Genomic DNA, 21130 nt, shown 5'->3' with positions numbered 1-21130 from the left:
CGAGATCAATGGAGCTTCCCTTTGTATACCGCTCCACTTTCTGGGGCAGGCAGGGTGGTAAAATTCCAGCCTAATGACTGAAGGTTTATCTTCACCAAGGTAACGAATATGTTCTGCTTGGTTTGGCTGTTTACTTTTTCTATTTGGGATGAAATTATTTAAAATTGCTGTCAATTCCCCCAGTGTTTCTTCTTGTATTCAGCAAGGGGAGCAGTGTTAGCAAAAAAAAACTGCAAATACTTATTGATTTGATTTATTATTGTCACGTGTTAACATACAATGAAAAATATTGTTTCTTGCGCGCTATACAGACAAAACGTACCGTCTGTGGAGAAGGAAATGAGACAGTGCAGAATGTAGTGTTACAATCATAGCTAGGATGTAGAGAAAAATTAACTTAATGCGAGGTAAGTCCATTCAAAAGTCAGACAGCAGCAGGGAAGAAGCTTTTCTTGAGTCAGTTGGTACATGGCCTCAATCTTTTGTATCTTTTTCCTGCTGCAAGAAGGTGGAAGAGAGAATGTCTGGGGTGTGTGGGGTGCTTAATTATGCTGGCTGCTTTGCCAAGGCAGCGGGAAGTGTAGACAGAGTCAAGGGATGGTTTGCGCGATGGATGGGGCTTCGTTCACAACCCTTTGTAGTTTGAAACTACAGTAAATGATGGAAACTCTTGACAGATCAGTCAGCATCACTGGAGGAGAGAAAAGACAAGCCAGCATCTCGAAGTGGACCCAGTTCAGTCAATGGAATCTTAAAATACAGGAGCAGTGTAGGACAGGCTGCAGATTTCTTACCGCCTGTTTTCTGCTATCTCTGAATCAAGAATCTTGGGGCTTTCAAAAACTGGCTAGTTCTAATCATGAAAAGAATCTGAGCTTGCCAGGGACTGTTCTGGTTCTTGAAAGCAATTTGTCTTACATCGGCTGTGGTTCAGTGGTTAGCGCTCGTGCCTCTGAAGCAGGAAGTTGTTGCTTTAATTCCCACTCCAGGGCAAACAATAAAACCTCGACTGATGTTCCTGGATCAGTATTGAGGCAGTGTCCCACTATCAGAGGCTGCAACCCTATCTGCTTTCTATGGTAAATGCGAAAGATCCCATGATGCTATTTTGAAAAAGAATTATTCTGGTCAATATTTATCCTTCAATCAACAATACACAATAAAGAAATGTTGAGCATCTGGTCATTCTGGACAGCACGGTGAAATCTCGAATCACTGTTTTCTTCTGACATGGATCCTATATTTGCTGTGATTGATTGATAACATTATAGGAAAGAGAGAAAGGCAATGGTTGAAAGGGAAAAAGTGCTTCCTGGCTGTGTGAGAGGGCTTTTGGAGTTGGGTGGAAACAGGCAACAGAGGCCACAAGGGAGAGTGCTGATTGGTTAGTAAGGGAGAGATGATTGGTCAGTAAGGGAGAGTGCTGATTGATCAATAAGGGAAAGTGCTGATTGGTCAGTAAGAGAGAGTGCTGATTGGTTGTAGCACTCTTCCCTCCTATTGTGGTTCCCAGTGCACATGTCTGTAGTAAGCGCTGGTTGCTCAAAGAAGTCCAGCTCAGAGTGGATGAGCTGGATTCTGAGCTTTGGACCTACAAAACATCAGGGAGGGGGGCAGAGACCTGGGCAATGTGTTCCAGGAGGCAGTCACACTCCTTAGATTAAGTACCTTGAATTCGGCCAGTGGACGGGGACAGGAGGGTATGGCTGCGAGCGAGGCAGGTAGAGTGATCCAGGAGGTAGGGTTGCAGGAGCTTCAGTCCCTGAATTTGTCCATCAGATTCAAGATTCAAACTACCTGTATGGGCGGGAATGGATACTGCAGGAGGACAAGCAAACTGACCATGGCATCGTGGTACAGGAAGCTGTTCAAGTGGGTAGAAAAAAAGAAATGTAGTCGTAATTGGGGATAGTGTAGTTGGAGGCATTGACACTGTTCCCTGTGACCAGGATCGAGAATCTTGAAGGTTGTGTTGCTTGCCTGGTGCTCGGGTTGGGGATATCTCATCTTGGCTGCACAGGAAGTAGGAGGGTAAATATCCAGCTGTCACAGTCCACATAGGTACCAATGACATAGGTAGAACAGGAACAAAGGTCCTGTTAAGGGAGTATGAACAGCTTGAAGCTAAATTGAAAAGCAGAACGAAAAATGTAATAATCTCTGGATTGCTATCTGAACCACGAGCTAATTGGCACAGGGTCAACAAGGTTAAGGAAGTAAGTATGTGGCTCAAAGCTTGGTGTGGAAGAAATGGGTTTGAATTCATTGGACATTGGCACCAGTATTGGGGAAGAGGGCACCTGTTCCGATGGGATGGTCTTCATCTGAATCGTGCTGGTACCAGAGTCCTGGCGAATCGTATAACTAGGACTGCAGATAGAGCTTTAAACTAAATGGTGGGGTGGGAGGGAGGTTCAGTTGTATGGAGAATTAGAAAATCAAAGTTAAAGGAGAGGGTAGAAATGCAGGTTATTCATGAGGATTTTCAACTAGTTAAAGGAGCTGAAGGCTCAGGAGAGGTCAGTAAAGTTTCCAGCCCATGTAATAGAACACAGTATAGAAGGTGGCAGGAATCTAACCACAGGCAGAGCAAAAAAGGCAACAAGTATGAGAAGGGAGGTGGTCAATGCAGGACTGAAGGTGTTTACCTAAATCCGCAAAATATATGAAACAAGGTAAATAAGCTTGTTGCGCACTTTGAAATTGGCCGGTACAGTTTTGTGGGTATCACAGAGCAGTGACCACAATTTGTTTACAATTTATATAGATGATTTGGAGTTGGGGACCAAGTGTAGTGTGTCAAAATTCACAGATGACACTAAGATGGATGGAAGAGCAAAGTGTTGCAGAGGACGCTGAAAGTCTGCAAAGGGGTATAGATACATAGATATAAGGCATAGAAGTGAGTGGACAAGGGTCTGGCAGATAGAGTACAATGTTGGTAAATGTGAGGTCATCCATTTTGGTAGGAATAACAACAAAATGGATCATTATTTAAATGGTAAAAAAATTGCAGCATGCTGCCGTGCAGAGGGACCTGGGTGTTCTTGTACAGAAATCTCAAGGAGTTGGTTTGCAGGTGCAGCAGATAATTAAGGAGGCAAATGGAATTTTGTCCTTCATTGCTAGAAGGATGGATTTTGAAAGCAGCGAGATTATGTTTCAAGAGGTTATTGGATAGGCACATGGAGCACATCAGAATGATTGGGAGTGGGATAGCTTGATCTTGGTTTCGGATAAAGCTCAGCACAACATCGAGGGCCAAAGGACCTGTACTGTGCTGTATTGTTCTATGTTCTATAGGTTCACGGTACATACTCTTTCAACTCGGCCAACGTTGTCTCCCTGATACGCTGCAGGAAAGGATGTCCTGAGGCATGGTACATTGGGGAGACCATGCAGATGCTATGACAATGGATGAATGAACACCACTTGATAATCACCAGGCAAGAGTGTTCTCTTCCTGTTGGGGAACACTTCAGCAGTCACAGGCATTCAGCCTCTGATCTTCGGGTAAGTGTTCTCCAAGCAGCCTTCACAACACACTACAACGCAGAGTCGCTGAGCAGAAACTGATGGCCAAGTTCCGCACACATGAGGACAGGCTCAACCGGGATCTTGGGTTCATGTCACGCTATCTGTAACACCCACGACTTGCCTGGGCTTGCAAAATCTCACTGGCTGGAGACAATACTCATCTCTTTAACCTGTGCTTAATCCTCTTCACTCACATTGTCTGTACCTTTAAGATTTGATTACCTGTAAAGATTCGCATTCCAACCATTATTTTGTAAATTGAGTTTGTGTCTCTATATGTCTTGTTTGTGAACAGAACTCCCACTCACCTGATGAAGGAGCAGTGCTCTGAAAGCTTGTGGCTTGTGCTACCAAATAAACCTGCTGGACTTTAACCTGGTGTTGTGAGACTTATTGTGAAAAACTAGAACCAGAGGGCACAACCTCAGGCTAAAGGGACGATCCTTTAAAACAGAGATGGGGAGGAATTTCTTCAGCCAGAGAGTGGTGAATCTGTGGAACTCTTTGCCGCAAAAGGCTGTGGAGGCCAGGTCATTGAGTGTCTTTAAGATGTAGATAGGTTCTTGATTGATATGGGGATCAGAGTTTATGGAGAAAAGGCAGGAGAATGAGGATGAGAAAAATATCAGCCATGATTGAATGGCGGAGCAGACGCGATGGGCCAAGTGGCCTAATTCTGCTTTTATGTCTTATGATCTTATAAATGGTTTCTTTTTGCTGCCAAAGGGATCACGTGGGACTAGTGTGTGCCTTAACAACCCCTCTTTGGTACCATGATCTACCCATATTGACAGAATGGCCCTGACTCCATCAGAATTGCAAGGGGGCTGAGGTTTGAAACTGCTGGAGCTGTGGGTGGGGCGTGCTCTCTGCACCCTTATCCTCTGCTATCCAAAATCGCTGGAAATGGGAAAAGGAGCGGGAATCCTGAAATTGGGTCCAGCCTGCCATTTCTAACACCCACCTGGGTGTCATTGCTGACACGGGTGGGAGGCATGACGGTTCCAAAGTGGCTCATTGGTTGCAAAGCACTTTGTGACCTCCTATGATCATTGACCAGTAAGCAGTCTCACAACACCAGGTTAAAATCCAACAGGTTTATTTGGAATCACGAGCTTTCGGAATGCTGCTCCTTTAGGAGCAGCGCTCTGAAAGCCTGTGATTCCAAATAAATCTGTTGGACTTTAACCTGGTGTTGCAAGACTTCTTACTGTGCCCACCCAGTCCAATGCCGGCATCTCCCTATTGTGCTCAAGAAATGCAGCACGGAAATGTAAGAATGTCTTTTCTTTTCGATAACAGGAAAGTATAAACACAGGCTCTCGGCGTGAAAATGTTGGCTAAGGTTCTTCAAGCCCAGAGCAAGTGTTATTTTTAACCTAATTTGTTTAAAAAAATGACTATGAAGATTAAAGATAAATGAATGCAGGTGGTGTGAAAGATTGATGCATCTGCACGCTGGAACATGGGAGTGCCGAGGCTTGTGCGTGCAATTCCCAACATGCAGAATTCCCAGTCTATCTGTCTCTTTATGGGAAGAGATTGAAATAAATTGTCTGGGGAAAAGGGGAGCAAAAAAGGACCATTTAGCCCCCTCACAAAGGCTAATGTCTATATATATCTAGCACCCAAACTCTTCAAACAGATCTAGCACCTGATTTTGAACATCAGTTTTCCTATTTACTACCCACCAGTCTGCAGGAATGGTGATTCCAAATAAGCAAGACTTACATGTTAATACATTTACCAAAAGCCAAGAGCTGGCATGAATTGAGGGAAAATTTACAGTGCAGGGAATTACTTGGGAAAGGTGTGATTTTTTTTTTTGGATAGGTGACCATTACTGAATATTTCCCTTCTTTCCCTGGGGGTGGGGTGTAACTCCTTGCTGGCTCTTCACTCTGCCTACATCGCAGAGGCACTTTTCCCAAGTGTCTGCGGCAGACTGGTGAAGCATGGAAGTGGGGTGGGTTGGGACGGTGCTGGTGGCTTGCAGCCGAGTCTTGTCCTCAGCTGATTGCCACCCAAACTTAATTTTCTGCAGGAATTGGTGAGGGATCTGGAGCAGGTTCCATGACTGATTGTTCCTTTTCCCACATCTGGAGCATCGAGACTGTTGATCAGCTTAGTTTATTTATTAGTGTCACCAGGAGGCTTCCATTAACACTGCAATGAAGTTACTGTGAAAATCACCTAGTCACCACACTCCAGCACCTGTTTGGGTACACTGAGGGAGAATTTAGCATGGCTAATGCACCCTAACCTAGCATGTCTTTTGGACTGTGGGAGGAAACTAGAGCACTTTCTTGAGATTTGTGCATGTGAGAGTGCACACTGCCAAAGCACATCTTGTGTCTGTCACCTTATCCTAGTGTTTTTTTCTCTTCCCAAGGTTTTCTTTCGTTTTCTGGGTCAGTGCGGTGTTGCTATAGGCCCCAATTTATTCCAATGGGGCCTCCCTCATCTTGTCAGGAGGATTGTATCTTTCCCTGGAATATCCCGCCCGTGAGTAACTTGGCGATTCTCTTTCTTCTGGTTGATGGGGAAATGGGTTAAATTTTCCGGCTGATGTTGGGGATCTAGCAGTGCTGAAACATTAAGCTCAGTATCACTGAGTCAGCTGTGTTTATTCAGTTGACCTGGGTATACCATTTATTGTGAAAGGAATCTCAGTAAGTGAGTTTTTGAGTTTTACATGCTATTAACAGAATCTGGAATTAGATTGCTGTTATAAAGCTGAGAGTTTCAAGCTGAGTGAAATGGGTATCTAAGCACACACGGCATGGTCCACTATTCAAGCAAGGCACCATCACAACTGGGCATCTCTACAGTGCAGAAGAGGCCATTCAGTCCATCGAGTCTACATGGACTCTCTGACAGATATCTAACCCAGGCCCTCCCGCTATGCCCTAACCCCTTAATCATCCATTTAGCATGGCCAATTCACCTAACTTGTATATCTTTAGACTGTGGTGAGGTGATGACACCAGTCAGGCTGCTGGAAAGGCTAAGCAGAGCTCAGGGAGAAGCTGTCAAGACAGAATCCCTTTCACTCACCACCGTCCCCCCCACCCCACCCCTCCACTGTGATCAACTAAAAGGCCAAGCTCAGGTGAGGTGGAATCCTCTACCCCTGGCTTGGCTCAGTGGCAGGTGTGGGACATCCTTTTGAGTGAGATGTTATACCGACGTCTCTGATGCCTGTCCTGGAACAAGTAACAGTCCCTGTGGCACTGTTGTGTTTGCGGAGTGGTGTACATTTGTGGCAAAGAATAGTCCATGTGCTGTGAGGGACTTTGTGATTTACAGATGATGTGAACGGTATCATATCATAGAATTCCTACAGTGCAGAAAGAGGCCGTTCAGCCCATTGAATCTGCACCAACACTCCCTCAGAGCATCTTACCCAGGTCCTATCCCCATAACCCCGTGCATTTAGCATGGCCAATACACCTCACCCACACATCTTTGGACACAAAGGGGCAATTTAGCATGGCTAATCCACCCTAACCCGCACATTTTTGGACTAAATGCAAGGCATTATTTCTTGGTTGGCAATGTGTGACGGTGGAAAGATGATAGATATGAACATGGAGCAGTGTGGCTGTGGGAACATGTAAAGGACGGGAATTTAAAGTGTTGTTATGAAGGTTAAGATGGTTGTGGGAGTGTCGCTTCCATTCCCTGGGCGGGATTTTCCCCGGACGGGAATAGGATTTAGGAAAAGCTGGTGGGCCGGGTTTCCGGACAATGGGAGGCGGGCTTGGGGCAGGAGTGGGTGGGGATTTGCTCTGTTTCCACGTGGGGTGGACTGGTCCCAAACAGTGCCGTTAAAAGTGGCAGCGATCCCCCTGGAGTGAGAGGTCCGGGCCAGCAAAGGCACGGACAGGAGGGGCTGAGAGAGGAGAGCTGGGCAAGGCAGCCTGGCAGGGAGGGAAGGAAGGAATATCCATCCACTCCAGTGACGGCCGCTGATTCATTCTTGCAACAAGTAAGAGCGAAGCTTCACTCTGAAACTGACAAGGCGAGGATCTCTCTGCAGCGGGAGAGCTGACACCACCTGAACTGCCCTTTCCCGGAATCTTTCTCCCCCCTCTCCATCCAAAGTACTCGGGATGTCGCCTCTCTCTCTCATCATTCTGACCATTGAACTGCTGGGCTTCACCGCAACCTCCAAACCCCACCGCTTCGACAGGACCCTGGTAAGCAGCGCACTCACAGCATCAGAGAGAGTTCCTTTGCCAGCTCCCCTCTGGGGTTCGTTATCATAAACCCGTCACACCACTAAAAGGAACTTCCACTCTCCTTTTTTTGTTTGCATACATTCTGGCTGTTTAAAACCCGTCTTAAGGCAAGATTTCCCCCAATGTGATTAGTCAGAGTTTACATTAGCACCCCTCAAAACTGTCCCAATAGAAGTACTTAAAGTTTATTACATTAAAACTGCAATGAAGTTACTGTGAAAATTCCCCATGTCTTCCTTTCTAAGCATTTATGCTTAACATTAAACAAGTTGGAGGGTTCTTATAGTGCATAATTCTCAGAAACCATTCCTACAGAGACAGTTCTATTGTGAATCTATATTTGAACTGATGGGTTCAATAGAACAAATGCTTTGTGATTACTTAATATCTTTGTCTGGGTGGCACAGTGGGTTAGCCTCACAGTGCAAGGGACTGGGTTCGATTCCTGGCTTGGGTCACTCTGTGTAGTGTTTCTACAGTAAGAAGTCTTACAACGCCAAATAAAAATCCTAACAGATTTATTTGGCATCACAAGCTTTTGGAGTGCTAGTCCTTCATCAGATCAGTTCACCTGGTCCAACACTGGCATCTCCACATCCTGGTGTCTGAATGTGCTCCCCGTGTCTGCGTGGGTTTCCTCCGGGTGCTCCGGTTTCCTCCCACAGTCCTAAAGACCTGCTGATTGGGTGCATTGATCATGCTAAATTCTCTCTCAGTGTACCCGAACAGGCGACGGAGTGTGGCGACTAGGGGATTTTCACAGTAACTTCATTGTGGTGTTAATGTAAGCCTACTCATGACACTAATAATTAAACAATTTGTGCTTCTGTTTGGGGTATTACTGAATCCAGGGGGGATTATTATTGAATTGGGGGGAGAGGTATTATTGAATCCAGGGGTGGAGGCTAGAATCTGGGGTGTTCCACTCTTGGATTTAGGGTTTGCACACTGCAGAGTTTCAGCTGAAGAGATGTTGTACCTTGTGTTAAAATTGCTCATGTAGCTGTTACTCCAGTTATTCAGCACAGGACAAGTTAGGACAGGTTGTTCAGCAGGGAAAGACTGTTCTCTGAACATATTCACAAGGTGCATTACAGCAGAATCTGCCCCAGATCAGTCATTTGCTAATTCGACAAGTGTTTGGTGCAATTTTTAATATTTGGTCACAAAACAGGGGTTACCTTCATCCAATTTATTGTGTATATTTTCTCTTTAAACACACACACAGCAATCTGTGATTGTAACGGATCATCTATCACTGGGTTGTCAATGTTTCCCCTAGAGGTCGTAGTTTGCTTCACCAGGGTAACCATGAGGAAGCAGAGATTGTCAACCTGTGGTGTTTAAAGGGGAACTGCACCCCACACTGAACAGAAACAGGTCCTTCGGAGGCACAGGGGGAATAGATGAATTTTGATGAAAGGGTCACAAACTAAAAGGCCACGAGCCAGGAGAGATAAGGTATTTTTGTCTAACACCACTGCTCGTTATGATCTGGAATGGACTGTCTGGAAATGTGGTGGGGAACCAACTTAACAGTAACTTCGCTATTTTCCGGAGGAAATTTGATAATTGCTTGGAAATGATAAAAATGGGATAGTTCAAAGAGGATCAAAACCATAAGACATAGGAGCAGAATTCGGCCACTCGGCCCATCGAGTCTGTTCTGCCGTTCAATCATGGCTGATATTTTTCTCATCCCCATTCTCCTGCTCTTTCCTCATTAAATCCTCTTATCCCCTTATTAATCCAGAACCTATCTCGGTCTTAAAGACAATGGACCAAATGGCCTCCTTCTGTTCTCTCTCATCCTAACGAATCTTTTCTCCTGAAACATGTTTTTTCTTCATTCTTTAGTGGGATCTGGGTCTCGCTGGCTGGGCCAGAATTTATTGCCCATCCCTAATTGCCCTTGAATGTGTGGCTCACTGGGCCATTTGGAGGGTAGTTAAGAGTCAACCACATTATTGCTTTATGTTCGATGTAGTAATTCACCATATAATAATCAATATGTAGATAAGTTAAATTTAAAATTATTCATCATCTCCCCACTATCCCTCACCTCTCCTTTCTGAAAATCTAGTTGTTACAAGATAACTTTCCCCTTCACGCTTATCTCTATTCCTCCCTCTGATTGCGTAGAATCCCTACGTTGCATTCAGCTCATTGAGCCTACACTGACTCTCTGACAGATCATCCCACCCAAGCCATATCCCCATTACCACACGTATTTATTCTGCTGATCCTCCTAACTTGCACATCTTTGGACACTAAGGGGCAATTTAGCACGGCCAATCCACCTAACCCGCACATCTTTGAAGTGTGGGAGAAAACTGGAGCATCCGGAGGAAACCCACACAGACACGGGGAGAATGTGCAGAGTCCACACGACAGTGGTCCAAACTGGGAATCGAACCTGGGTCCCTGGCGCTGTGAGGGTGTTGTCAGACTTTTTGCTGTCAGGCAGCAGTGCTAACCACTGTGCCACCATATTGCCGAAATTGCAAGTTAATACCTATTTGAAATTAAATCTCTAAGTTTGGATACATTTCTAGAATTTCTTTTCTACATTACAACAGGCACAGCACTTCAGAGGTACTTCACTGGCTGTGAATCGTTCTGAGGTGGCCATTGGTGGTGCTATATAAATGAATGTCTTTCTTTGTTCTCTGTTGAAATGGGGAGAATCTTAAATGTGGTAAACTTGCCAGGGGAGTGCGGAGAATGGATTAGTAATGAGGTGCAATTATTTAGTTATATTTTCCCAGACAGCTGTTTCTAATGATCTGATTTGCTGTTGATTGTCTAAGCCTGTGCCACAATGATGCAAAATCGAATGTTCCAAAGCTTGTGTGCGCCCCTCTGTAGCGGCTACGATTAGGGAAAACAATCATCTCTCGTGTAAGATTCAGGTGGAATGGGGGATGGTTGGCGGACCTCTATTGCTTATCTCCCCAATTCCTACATCTGTGTGGTTGGTAGAGATTTAGGAGGAATTTCTTTACATAGTGTTATTGGAACATTGAATGTTTTTGCCACAGGAGTTGACTGAGGAATTGGGATTATTGCCCCTCTTTTATCACCGGAGAAAATTACATAAATATGTGAACCATGGAAATATATAAGAATGCTGGAGAGGGAGGAACAGATCTGACAAAGAACTAAATGCATGGTGGCATAGTGGTTAGCACTGCCGCCTCACAGTACCAGGGGCCCAGGTTCGATTCCCGGCTCGTCTGTGTGGATTTGCACATTCTCCCCATGTCTGCGTGGGTTTTCTCCAGGTGCTCTGGTTTCCTCTCACAGTCCAAAGATGTGTGGGTTAGGTGCATTGGCCGTGCTAAATTCTCTCTCAGTGTACCCCAACAGGCACCGGAGTGTGGCAACTAGGGGATTTTCACAGTAATTTCATTGCTGTGTTGATGCAAGCCTACTAATAAAATAAGCCTTTAAAGAAAAAAGTGGGATCTCCTATAAATATCTATGATGCAACTGAGAGCTAGACAGACCATGCATTTCCAAACTGTACCTTTCAGTGTGAGAAATTGAATAACAGTGTGTAAATGTATCAATTTTAAATTCAATTTCTTTAAATTGCCAAGCTCCTTGTTAGGAAAGAACAAGTGTGATCTTTGAGGAAGGTACTTTCAGGTGGTGAGATAGATATTAAAACAATAAAAACATTAAAACTACTTCTGACTGCAGAAACCACTAGCTTTCCAACTAAGTTTTTTGATGACTGTAAGAAAAGGTTGGGAACTTACAGCCCCTTCCTTAATTTTATTCGCTGCCATGTCCTGAAGCAGTGATGCATTCCGCTAGAACTTGTATCATGACATCAGGTGTTTACAAACAAATTGAAAAAAGAAGTGTGCCAACATTTTTAACCATAAGGGCTGCTCTTTTTAAAAAAATGGAATTTCATACATTTCCCCTCGCCTGTTGAGAGGTTAACATGATATGACTAAACACAAGTTGATGCTAACATGACCCAGCATGGGAAATGTATCATTCCAACTGAGATTGCAAGTGTATTCCTGAAGGAATTTAAATGTAATTTGATTTATGCTGTGGATAATCTATCATCTGGGATGAATGTATGTGTGTCTGTGTGTGTGTGTGTGTGTGTGTGTGAGGTTAGGGGAGAATATCTGTGTCTTTGTGAGGGAGAAGGGTTGTCAAATCAAGGGATCAGCAGCTGATGGAAGCTGCCAACTTTTCTATTATTTAAGCTTCCAGTTTGAGATTGGAGGTTTGTGGAGATTCATTATCAAACACTTGCTAAAGGATTATTACGTTCATCGTCAGTAGGAAATTGATTATGAAAAATATCTGAGGTTTCACTTTTCCCTCCCTTTTTTAATGTCAGGCAGTACATTGTGGCTGTTCACACTGGCGGGATTTTCCGGTCCCGTTGACGGTGCACCCCCCCCCCCCCCCGCAGCAAGGAATGCATTCAATATGAAAGCCCCATCCTGTAGTATCTATCCACAACAGCAGGTGTCATGAGAGCATAATTTCAGTGACTGGTGGCATCTAGCAGCAAGGATTGAGGGTTGCAGTAACACAATACAAACTGGCCACCAGGGTTCCCAATCTAATTGTCTGAGTCTCTGCTGAATACAGTAAGGAGTCTCACAACACCAGGTTAAAGTCCACCTCACCTGACGAAGGGGCAGCACTCCAAAAGCTAATGGCATTTGCTACCAAGTAAACCTGTTGGACTTTAACCTGGTGTTGTGAGACTCCTTACTGTGTTACTCCAGTCTAACGCTAGCATCTCCACCTCCCTGCTGAATCCCAGCACTGCGACATGTCAGTGCTTTATTCAGGATTCGACTGCTCTTGTCTGTCCTGAACAAATGCAAGAAACTTTACATTTAAGAAGCAATGGCTACACTTTTGAATGACTTGTGACCCCGGCAGGTCAATGTTACCGCCCACTGTGGGATTGACCACTCATTTTCTACATCATCCACTCTGCATGGAAATCTATCTCCTGTTAATAAAGCAACTGCCCACCAGGGTGGATGTTACTGACATCCTATGGTTTGTTAAAATTAACATGTTGAGGAGGTGGCACAGTGGTTAGCAGTGCTGCCTTACAGTGCCAGAAACCCAGGTTCGATTCCCACCTTGGCAGAAGAAGGCCATTTGGCCCATCAAACTTGCACTCACCACAATCCCATCCAGGCCCCACTCCCTAATCCCATGTATTTAACCTAGTTAGTCCCCCTGACACTAGGATCAAGTTAACATGGTCAATCAACCTAACTCGCACATCTTAGGGGTATTGGAGGAAACCGGAGCACCCAGAGGAAACCCACACAGACACAGGGAGAATGTGCAAACTCAACGCACACAGTGACCTGAGACCGGAATTGAACCCAGGACCCTGGCACGAGCAACTATGCCACCCCAAAGTGAACAAAGGAGATTGCGGATGCTGCATGTTCTTCTCGTGTCTGCCTGGGTTTCCTCCAGGTGCTCAAGTTTTCTCCCACAGTCCGAAAGATGTGCTGGTTAGGGTGCATTGGCTATGCTAAATTCTCCGTCAGTGTACCCAGTGTTCCGGAGTGTGGCAACTTGGGGATTTTTACAGTAACTTCATTGTGATGTTAATGTAAGTCTACTTGTGACACCAATAAAAAACTTTAAAAAAACTTTAATGTTCACATTTCTTGCGGAATATCTCATCTCTACATTTTCCAAGTCCTGAGTTAAAACATAAATAAAAAATGCAGCTCTATATGTCAAGTACAAAAGCTCTGCAATTTATTAATGTTTCACATTTGATATAAAGAATAAAGAGAACTACATCACAGGAACAGGCCCTTTGGTCCTCCAAGCTGGAGTATAAAAGCAGGGAGGTCTTGCTGCAACTATACAAGGTACTGGTGAGGCTGCACCTAGAGTACTGTGTATAATTTTGGTCCCCTTATTTAAGAAAGGATATATTAGCTTTGGAGGGGGTGCAGAGAAGGTTCACCAGGTTGATTCCGGAGATGAGGGGGTTAGCTTATGAGGAGAGATTGAATAGACTGGGCCTGTACTCACTGGAGTCTAGAAGGTTGAGGGGAGATTTTATAGAGACATATAATGAAAGGGCTAGATAGGGTAGAAGCAGCTAGATTATTTCCACTTAGAATGGAAACAAGAACTAGAGGGCACAGCCTCAAAATACGGGGGAGTGAATTTAGAACAGAGTTGAGAAGGAATTTCTTTTCCCAGAGGGTAGTGAATCTTTGGAATTCTCTACCCATTGAAGCAGTGGAGGCTACCTTGTTAAATGTGTTGAAGTCACAGATAGATTTTTGACCAATAAGGGAATTAAGGGTTATGGGGAGCAGGCAGGTAAGTGGAACTGAATCACTATCAGATCAGCCATGATCTTATTGAATGGTGGGGCAGGCTTGAGGGGCTAGATGGCCTACTCCTGCTCCTATTTCTTATGTTCTTATATTAAGCCTGCACCAACCATGCTACCTGACTGAACTAAAACCCCCAACCCTTTCGGGGATAATGTCCCTCTATTCTCATCTTATTCAAGTTTTCCAAAGATGTGCAGGTTAGGTTGATTGCCTGTGCTAAATTTCCCCTTTGTGTCAGGGTGACTAGCTAGGGTGAATGCATGGGGTTATGGGAATAGAGCGGAGGTGGGATTGCGGTCAGTGCAGACGCGATGGGCCGAATGGTTTCCTTCTGCACTGTAGTGTTCTATGATTCTATTTGTCGAGATACCCCTTAAAAGTCACTATCATATTTGCTTCCACTACCTCCCCTGACAGCGAGTTCTAGGCACCCACCACCGTCTGAGTGAAAAAACTTGCCTCGTACATCTCCTTTAAACCTTGCCCCTCACCCTTAAACCTATGCCGGGTAGTAGTTGACTCTTCCACCCTGAGAAAAAGCTTCTCATGAATGTTTGAATCTAGCAATGTACATCCTATTCTTAGGAAAATGGATTATTGCTTTTATCTATATATTTTTTTTTACAGAACTGCTGATCTGTCAGTAATGGCTTAGCGATGACATTTTGAGAGTGATTGTTTCTGATCCCGCCTGCTGTAATTCCACCTGGGAATGAGGGAAAATTCAGGCGATGGGCCATAACAAAAGAGATTCCCCACTTCTTTCCCGCTTGTATGCAAATAGCCCTTGTCTCCAGAGAATTTCCCTCTCATTTGTTCCACTTGTTGCTGTTTTCCAACATGGCTCTGTGGAAGTGGTGATAACTTCTTCAGGATTCCCCAGGAGAAGCATGTAGCCTTGTAGCAACTCCATGTCCCATCAAATCAGGCTCAGAATCAACGTCTCTGGAAGGCTGGACTTTGACCAGCAGCTTCAATGGGGGATGCAGTTATCTTCACACTGCCTTGACCCCTTTCAGAGTCTTTCTTTCTGCACTCCCACAACCTGAATGGTAGCTTGTGGTCTTGCATCAGAGATTTATTAGTGTTACAAGTCGACTTACATTAACACTGCAGTGAAGTTACTGTGAAAATCCTCGAGTCGTCACACTCTGGCATCTGTTTGCATACACTGAGGGAGAATTTAGCATGGCCAATGTGCCTAACCTGATCAGAGATAAATCCTGGCAGAGCCTTGGATGCAGGATGAGTCCCGACCAAGGAAAATGGGATGGGGCTGGTGGGGGAATGGGGAGTTGTGGTGAATGGTGCAGAGGGGGTGCGGGGGGCTGGTGGATGATGGGGTGGGCAGAATTCCCTTCAATCCAGTTATAACTCATAGCCCACCTATTTCCACTCCTGGGTTTGCTGAGTTAGAGCTTGGTGGTGTTGTCTGAAATGGAATTGTGTGTGCTCCCTCTCTCCTCAGGATATCTCCTTAAAGGGATTAGATTTCCTTTTTTTAAAAATTGAGATGGAACATGGAATCCTTTCCTGTAACTCACTGCCAAGTACTCCCAAGATCAGATATGAGACAGTTTCCTGTAGGTAAAGTTTCCTCTAATGTGCCTCAGCCTTAGCAACTGCCAAAGCTCTTACTAACACCTCAAAGCCAATAGATTTCTCTCAGTCCCCCAGTACAAATGTAGCTTTGCAAAGAATTCGGAGACTTCAGGTTTCTGAAGTCCATCTGTGACCCTGAATGCAATTTTGGAGTCACAAAGCGGTTACAATCCAACATCCTGATGAATTTAACAAAGCAAAATTCCATTTCTGCTGATTCCACTCTCATTTCCCTCAGTACCCTTGGATGCATCTCATTGGGTCCTATCACTGTTAAGTTAAGATCGCCTTTCTAATATCTCCTCATTCTCAATTGAAAGTTACCTCCTCTCTCGCCTTGGCTGGGTAGCAACTTCTTTAGTAAAGACAGTTGTAAAGTATTTGTTTAATACCACTGCTATTTCCCTTGCTTCCACATGCAAGTTCCTGTCTTCTTATACCTCATTGGCTGCACTCTTCCTTTCACTACCTTTTTATTATTTATATGCTTATTAAAGGCCTTGGAATTTCCTTTCATGTTACCATAAAAGGCCATTCAGCCCATCAAGTTTGCAACTCCCACAATCCCTATGCTAGTAACTGCACATGTTTACCCTGCTAATCCCCTAACACAAGGGGCAATTTAGGAAGGCCAGTCAATCTAACACACACATCTTTGGACTGTGGGAAGAAACCGGAGGAAAGCCACGCAGACACGGGGGGAATGTGCAGACTCCACACAGACAGTGACCCAAGCCGGGAATCGAACCCTGGTTCCTGGCGCTGTGAGGTAGCACTGCTAACCACTGTGCCATCCAGTGCAATGTGGCTGATTCCTCTGCTTTGAATATGAGCAGTTGTACCTCTAGGTTCACACAGGAAGAATGGCTACTTCAGAGAGTTTTTGAGTGCTATCCAGTCCCATTGAAACCAAAGCTTAAGACATGTGTGAGTTTCCTCCGGGTGCTCCGATTTCCTCCCACAGTCCAAAAGATGTGCTGGTTAGATGCATTGGCCACGCTAAATTCGCCCTCAGTGTACCCGAACAGGCACCAGAATGTGGTGACTAGGGGATTTTCACAGTAACTTCATTGCACTGTTAATGTAATCCGACTTGTGACACTAATAAATAAATAATAAGATTTTGTTTCTGCCACAATTGAACTCTGGAGCCCATTTGTTTTCAGTCTTCTCCTTTCAATCAACGCATTGCTATCCAATCCCTCCAGTGTTTGTGTTATAATTGGCCACTCCTCACTGCTTTGTCCTTTCCCACATGAATCATAGAACAGAATCATAGAATCAGTACAGGGCAGCAGGAGGCCATTCGGTCCACTGAGTCTGCACCGACAACAATCCCACCCAGGCTCTATCCCTGTAACCCCACATATTTATGCTGCTAGTTCCCCTGACACTAAGGAGCAATTTAGCATGGCCAATCCACTTAACCTGCACATCTTTGGACACAGTAAAAAGTCTGACAACACCAGGTTTTAGTCCAACCGATTTATTTGATAATAGACTCACAAGCTTTCGGGTTAGTCCCTTCGTCAGGTGAATGTAGAGTTCTGGCCTCAGACAGAAGCATATAAAGCTCTGTCTGAGGCCAGAACTCTCCATTCACCTGACGAAGGGACTAACCGGAAAGCTTGTGAGTCTATTATCAAATAAATCAGTTGGACTAAAACCTGGTGTTGTCAGACTTTTTACTGTGTTTACGCCAGTCCAACGCCGGCATACCCACATCATCTTTGGAGACTAAGGGGACATAAGAACATAAGAAATAGGAGCAGGAGTAGGCCATCTAGCCCTTCGAGCCTGCCCCGCCATTCAATAAGATCATGGCTGATCTGAAGTGGCTCAGTTCCACTTTCCCACTTTCTCCCCATAACCCTTAATTCCCCTGCCTACCAAAAACCTATCTACCCGCATCTTAAATATATTTAGCGAGGTAGCCTCCACCACTTCAATGGGCAGAGAATTCCAAAGATTCACCACCCTTTCAGTGAAGAAGTTCCTCCTCAACTCTGTTCTAAACTGCCCCCCCCCCCTTATCTTGAGGCTGTGCCCTCTAGTCCTGCTGTCCTTTCTGAGCGGGAAGAACCTCTCCACCTCTACCCTATCCATCCCTTTCATCATCTTATATGTCTCAATAAGATCCCCCCTCTTCCTTCTAAACTCTAACAAGTACAAGCCCAGTCTATTCAGCCTGTCTTCATAGCTCAACCCCCTCAACTCCAGTATCAGCCTACTGAACCTCCTCTGCACTCCCTCCAAGGCCAAAATATCTTTGCGCAAGTGTGGCGACCAGAACTGCACACAATACTCCAGCTGCGGCCTCACCAGTGCCCTGTACAGTTGCAGCAAGACCTCCCTACTTTTATATACAAACCCCCTCGCTATGAAGGCCAGCATCCCATTTGCCTTCCTGACCACCTGCTGCACCTGTAGGCTGGGTTTTTGCGACTCATGCACAAGGACCCCCAGGTCCCTCTGCACCGTAGCATGCTGCAGCTTTTCGCCCTGTAAGTAGTAGTCCTTCCTACTATTATTCCTGCCAAAGTGGATAACCTCACACTTGCCAACATTGTATTCCATCTGTCAGGTCCTTGCCCACTCGCTCAGCCTATCTAGATCCCTCTGCAGACTTTCTACACCCTGCGCACAATTTGCTGTTCCACTTATCTTTGTGTCATCAGCAAATTTCGACACCTTACACTCGGCTCCCTCCTCCAGATCATCTATATAAATGGTAAATAGCTCAGGCCCCAGCACCGATCCCTGGGGCTCTCCACTAGTCACCAATCGCCAATCTGAATAGCACCCATTGACACCCACTCTCTGCCTCCTATTTGACAGCCAATCCCCTATCCACGCTAACACCCTACCCCCAACTCCATGCCCCCTAACCTTCTGTAACAACCTTTTGTGCGGCACCTTATCAAACACCTTCTGAAAATCGAGAAACACCACATCCACTGGTTCCCCTCCGTCCACCGCACTAGACACATCCTCATTGAATTCCAATAAGTTCGATTTTACCATTTTGATTCTAAGTGCTGAATCTGGGCGTAATTCAGATCTAACTTGTAAATCTGTTCCCGGGCGCCCCCATACGCACTCTGCCTGAAAAAAAAGTTATGATTCTGAATCACTCTGTGGGCGGGGCTTATTGTGCACAAAACACTGCTGCTCTGATTGGAGCCTTTAACTGCGTATGCACAGTGAAAGAAAATTTGAAAAACGTTCCCCTGCCATACCACTCTCAGGCCGCAAAAAGCAGATAAAGCGGCCTGGGAGTGATGGCCCTCACAGACATGTCCCCACGCCCACAACATAACTATCCCCCTTATCCACCGCTCCCCGCTCCCCGCCCCCCAAATCACCACTGCTACCCAGACCGATCATGACCCTCCCTCCCCACTCCCCCCACCCCCACCCCAACCGATCGCCCACAGAGTGGCAGCGGACCTCCCCCCACCCCTGCGGAAATTTAGCATGGTCAATCCACCTAACTTACACATCTTCTCTCTGTATTCTGTCTACCAAAGATTTTGTCCTTTTAATCTCCCATTTTTTAATGTTGGAAACACAGCAGACAATTTTTTGCAAAATCCCACACAAAAAAAAATGATAATAACCAGGTAAGATATTTTCAGTGATGTTGATTGAAGGATAAATCTTTGCCAGGAGACAAGGTAACTTGGAAGTGCACCTGTTTGAAATAGTGCTGTGTCATCATTCACATCTACTAGAAGGGGCCAAAGAGAGTTTATTTCTTTACTTATTGGTGTCAGAAGTAGGCTTACATTAATACTGCACTGAAGTTACTGAGAAAATCCCCTAGTTGTCACACTCCGGCGCCAGTCGGATACACTGAAGAAGTTAGCACGGCCAATGCATGTCTCTCAAACTCTGGGAGGAAACCAGAGCACCTGGAGGAGACCCACGCAGACACGGGGAGAATGTGCAGACTCTGCACAGACAGTCACCCAAACTGGGAATTGAACCCGGGTCTCTGGCATTGTGAGGCAGTGGTGCTAATCACTGTGCCACTGTGTTGCCCAATCATAGAATCTACAGCGCGGAGACAGGCCCTTCAGCCCAAACTGGTCCATGTCAACCAAAATGCCATTCTAAGCTCACCATACTTGCCTATATTTACCTTCTAAACCTTTCCTACCCATGTATCCAGAGCAGGTTCACAAGAATGATCCCTGGAATGAAGAGTTTGTCATATGAGGAACGGGTTGAGCACTCTGGATCTGTGCTCGTTGGAGCTTAGAAGGATGGTGGGAGGAATCTTATTTAAACTTACAGGATACTGCTAGGCCTGGATAGAGTGGACGTGGAGAAGATCTTTCCACTCGTGGGAAAAACTAGAACCAGAGGGTACAACCTCAGACTAAAGCAATGATCCTTTAGAACAGAAGTGAGGAGGAATTTCTTCAACCAGAGAGTGGTGAACCTATGGAACTCTTTGCCGCAGAAGGCTGTGGAGGCCAGGTCATTGAGTGTCTTTAAGACAGAGATAGATAGGTTCTTGATTAATAAGGGGTCAGGAGAAAAATATCAGCCATGACTGAATGATGGAGCAGACTCGATGGGCCAAGTGGCCTAATTCTGCTCCTATGCTTTATAGTCTTTCTGTTGGAATGCCTTTTAATATAGAATCATAGAAGGTTCTGTTGAAACTCTCATTTGAAAGACATCTCAGAGTGCAAACACTCCCTCAGTCCAACATTATAAGTGTGGACTTCAATTAAGTGTTATGTGCAATGGTGATGAACGCACAGGATTCTGACCGTAACCCATCGAGCCATGCTGACACAAGACATTTCTAACCCTGCTTACACAGGACTTGTGGTCGATGTTCAGTACTCTTCTTCAGTAATTCAGGGCTCCTTTTTTTAAAAAAAAGAATGTGCCATCAATAAGGCCTGTCAGTCTCGTCAAAGGCTTCATACATAGCTACTGTAAGTACTTATTTTTTTAAGACTATTTATTTACTTTTTAATTGCCTAAACGCTCCTAACATTGAGGCTCTGTGCTTCGCAGGAGAAGGATTGTAATTTCTCCAGTTTGACACCAGGCTGAAGTCTCTGAGTCACAACCTTTATAAGAATTAGGCTGTGCTCCAGAGGCTGGCTTGGCTGCCTTGTTACAAAAACACTACTCATGTTATACTTGAAGGGTGTGAATCCCCTGTGTCCCATTTCACAATTTATTTTGGAAAAAAAGTGATTTAATTTTTTGTTAATCCCACAAGCCCCTTCCCCATGGCAGAGTAATTACAGGTGTTGTTGAATGACAAGCTGCTGGCACTTGAGTAGACCTCAGGCAGTTGGTGGTTACAACAGAAGGTTATATTCACCTGTCCCTTGGTAGCTGATATTT

The 21130-nt window shown here is 45.1% G+C and overlaps 1 protein-coding gene across 1 annotated transcript in view; it reads left to right on the top strand.

Moving 5' to 3' along the window:
* Positions 1-7521: 7521 nt before the first annotated feature.
* LOC145362121 (SPARC-related modular calcium-binding protein 1-like) overlaps positions 7522-21130 on the top strand; it is a 75731-nt gene continuing 62122 nt past the window's right edge. Inside the window, exon 1 of the mRNA XM_080218168.1 lies at positions 7522-7739. Within this exon, the coding sequence (XP_080074294.1) occupies positions 7653-7739 (87 nt within the window). The 5' untranslated portion in view covers positions 7522-7652. The remainder of the gene's footprint in view (positions 7740-21130) is intronic.

Source organism: Carcharhinus amblyrhynchos, unplaced genomic scaffold (genome assembly GCF_965287045.1).
Source record: "Carcharhinus amblyrhynchos unplaced genomic scaffold, sCarAmb.v2.hapA scaffold_37, whole genome shotgun sequence".
Taxonomy (NCBI): Eukaryota; Metazoa; Chordata; class Chondrichthyes; order Carcharhiniformes; family Carcharhinidae; genus Carcharhinus; species Carcharhinus amblyrhynchos.
The sequence above is the reverse complement of the archived record's forward strand: the minus strand, read 5'-3'. Positions and strand labels throughout refer to the sequence as shown.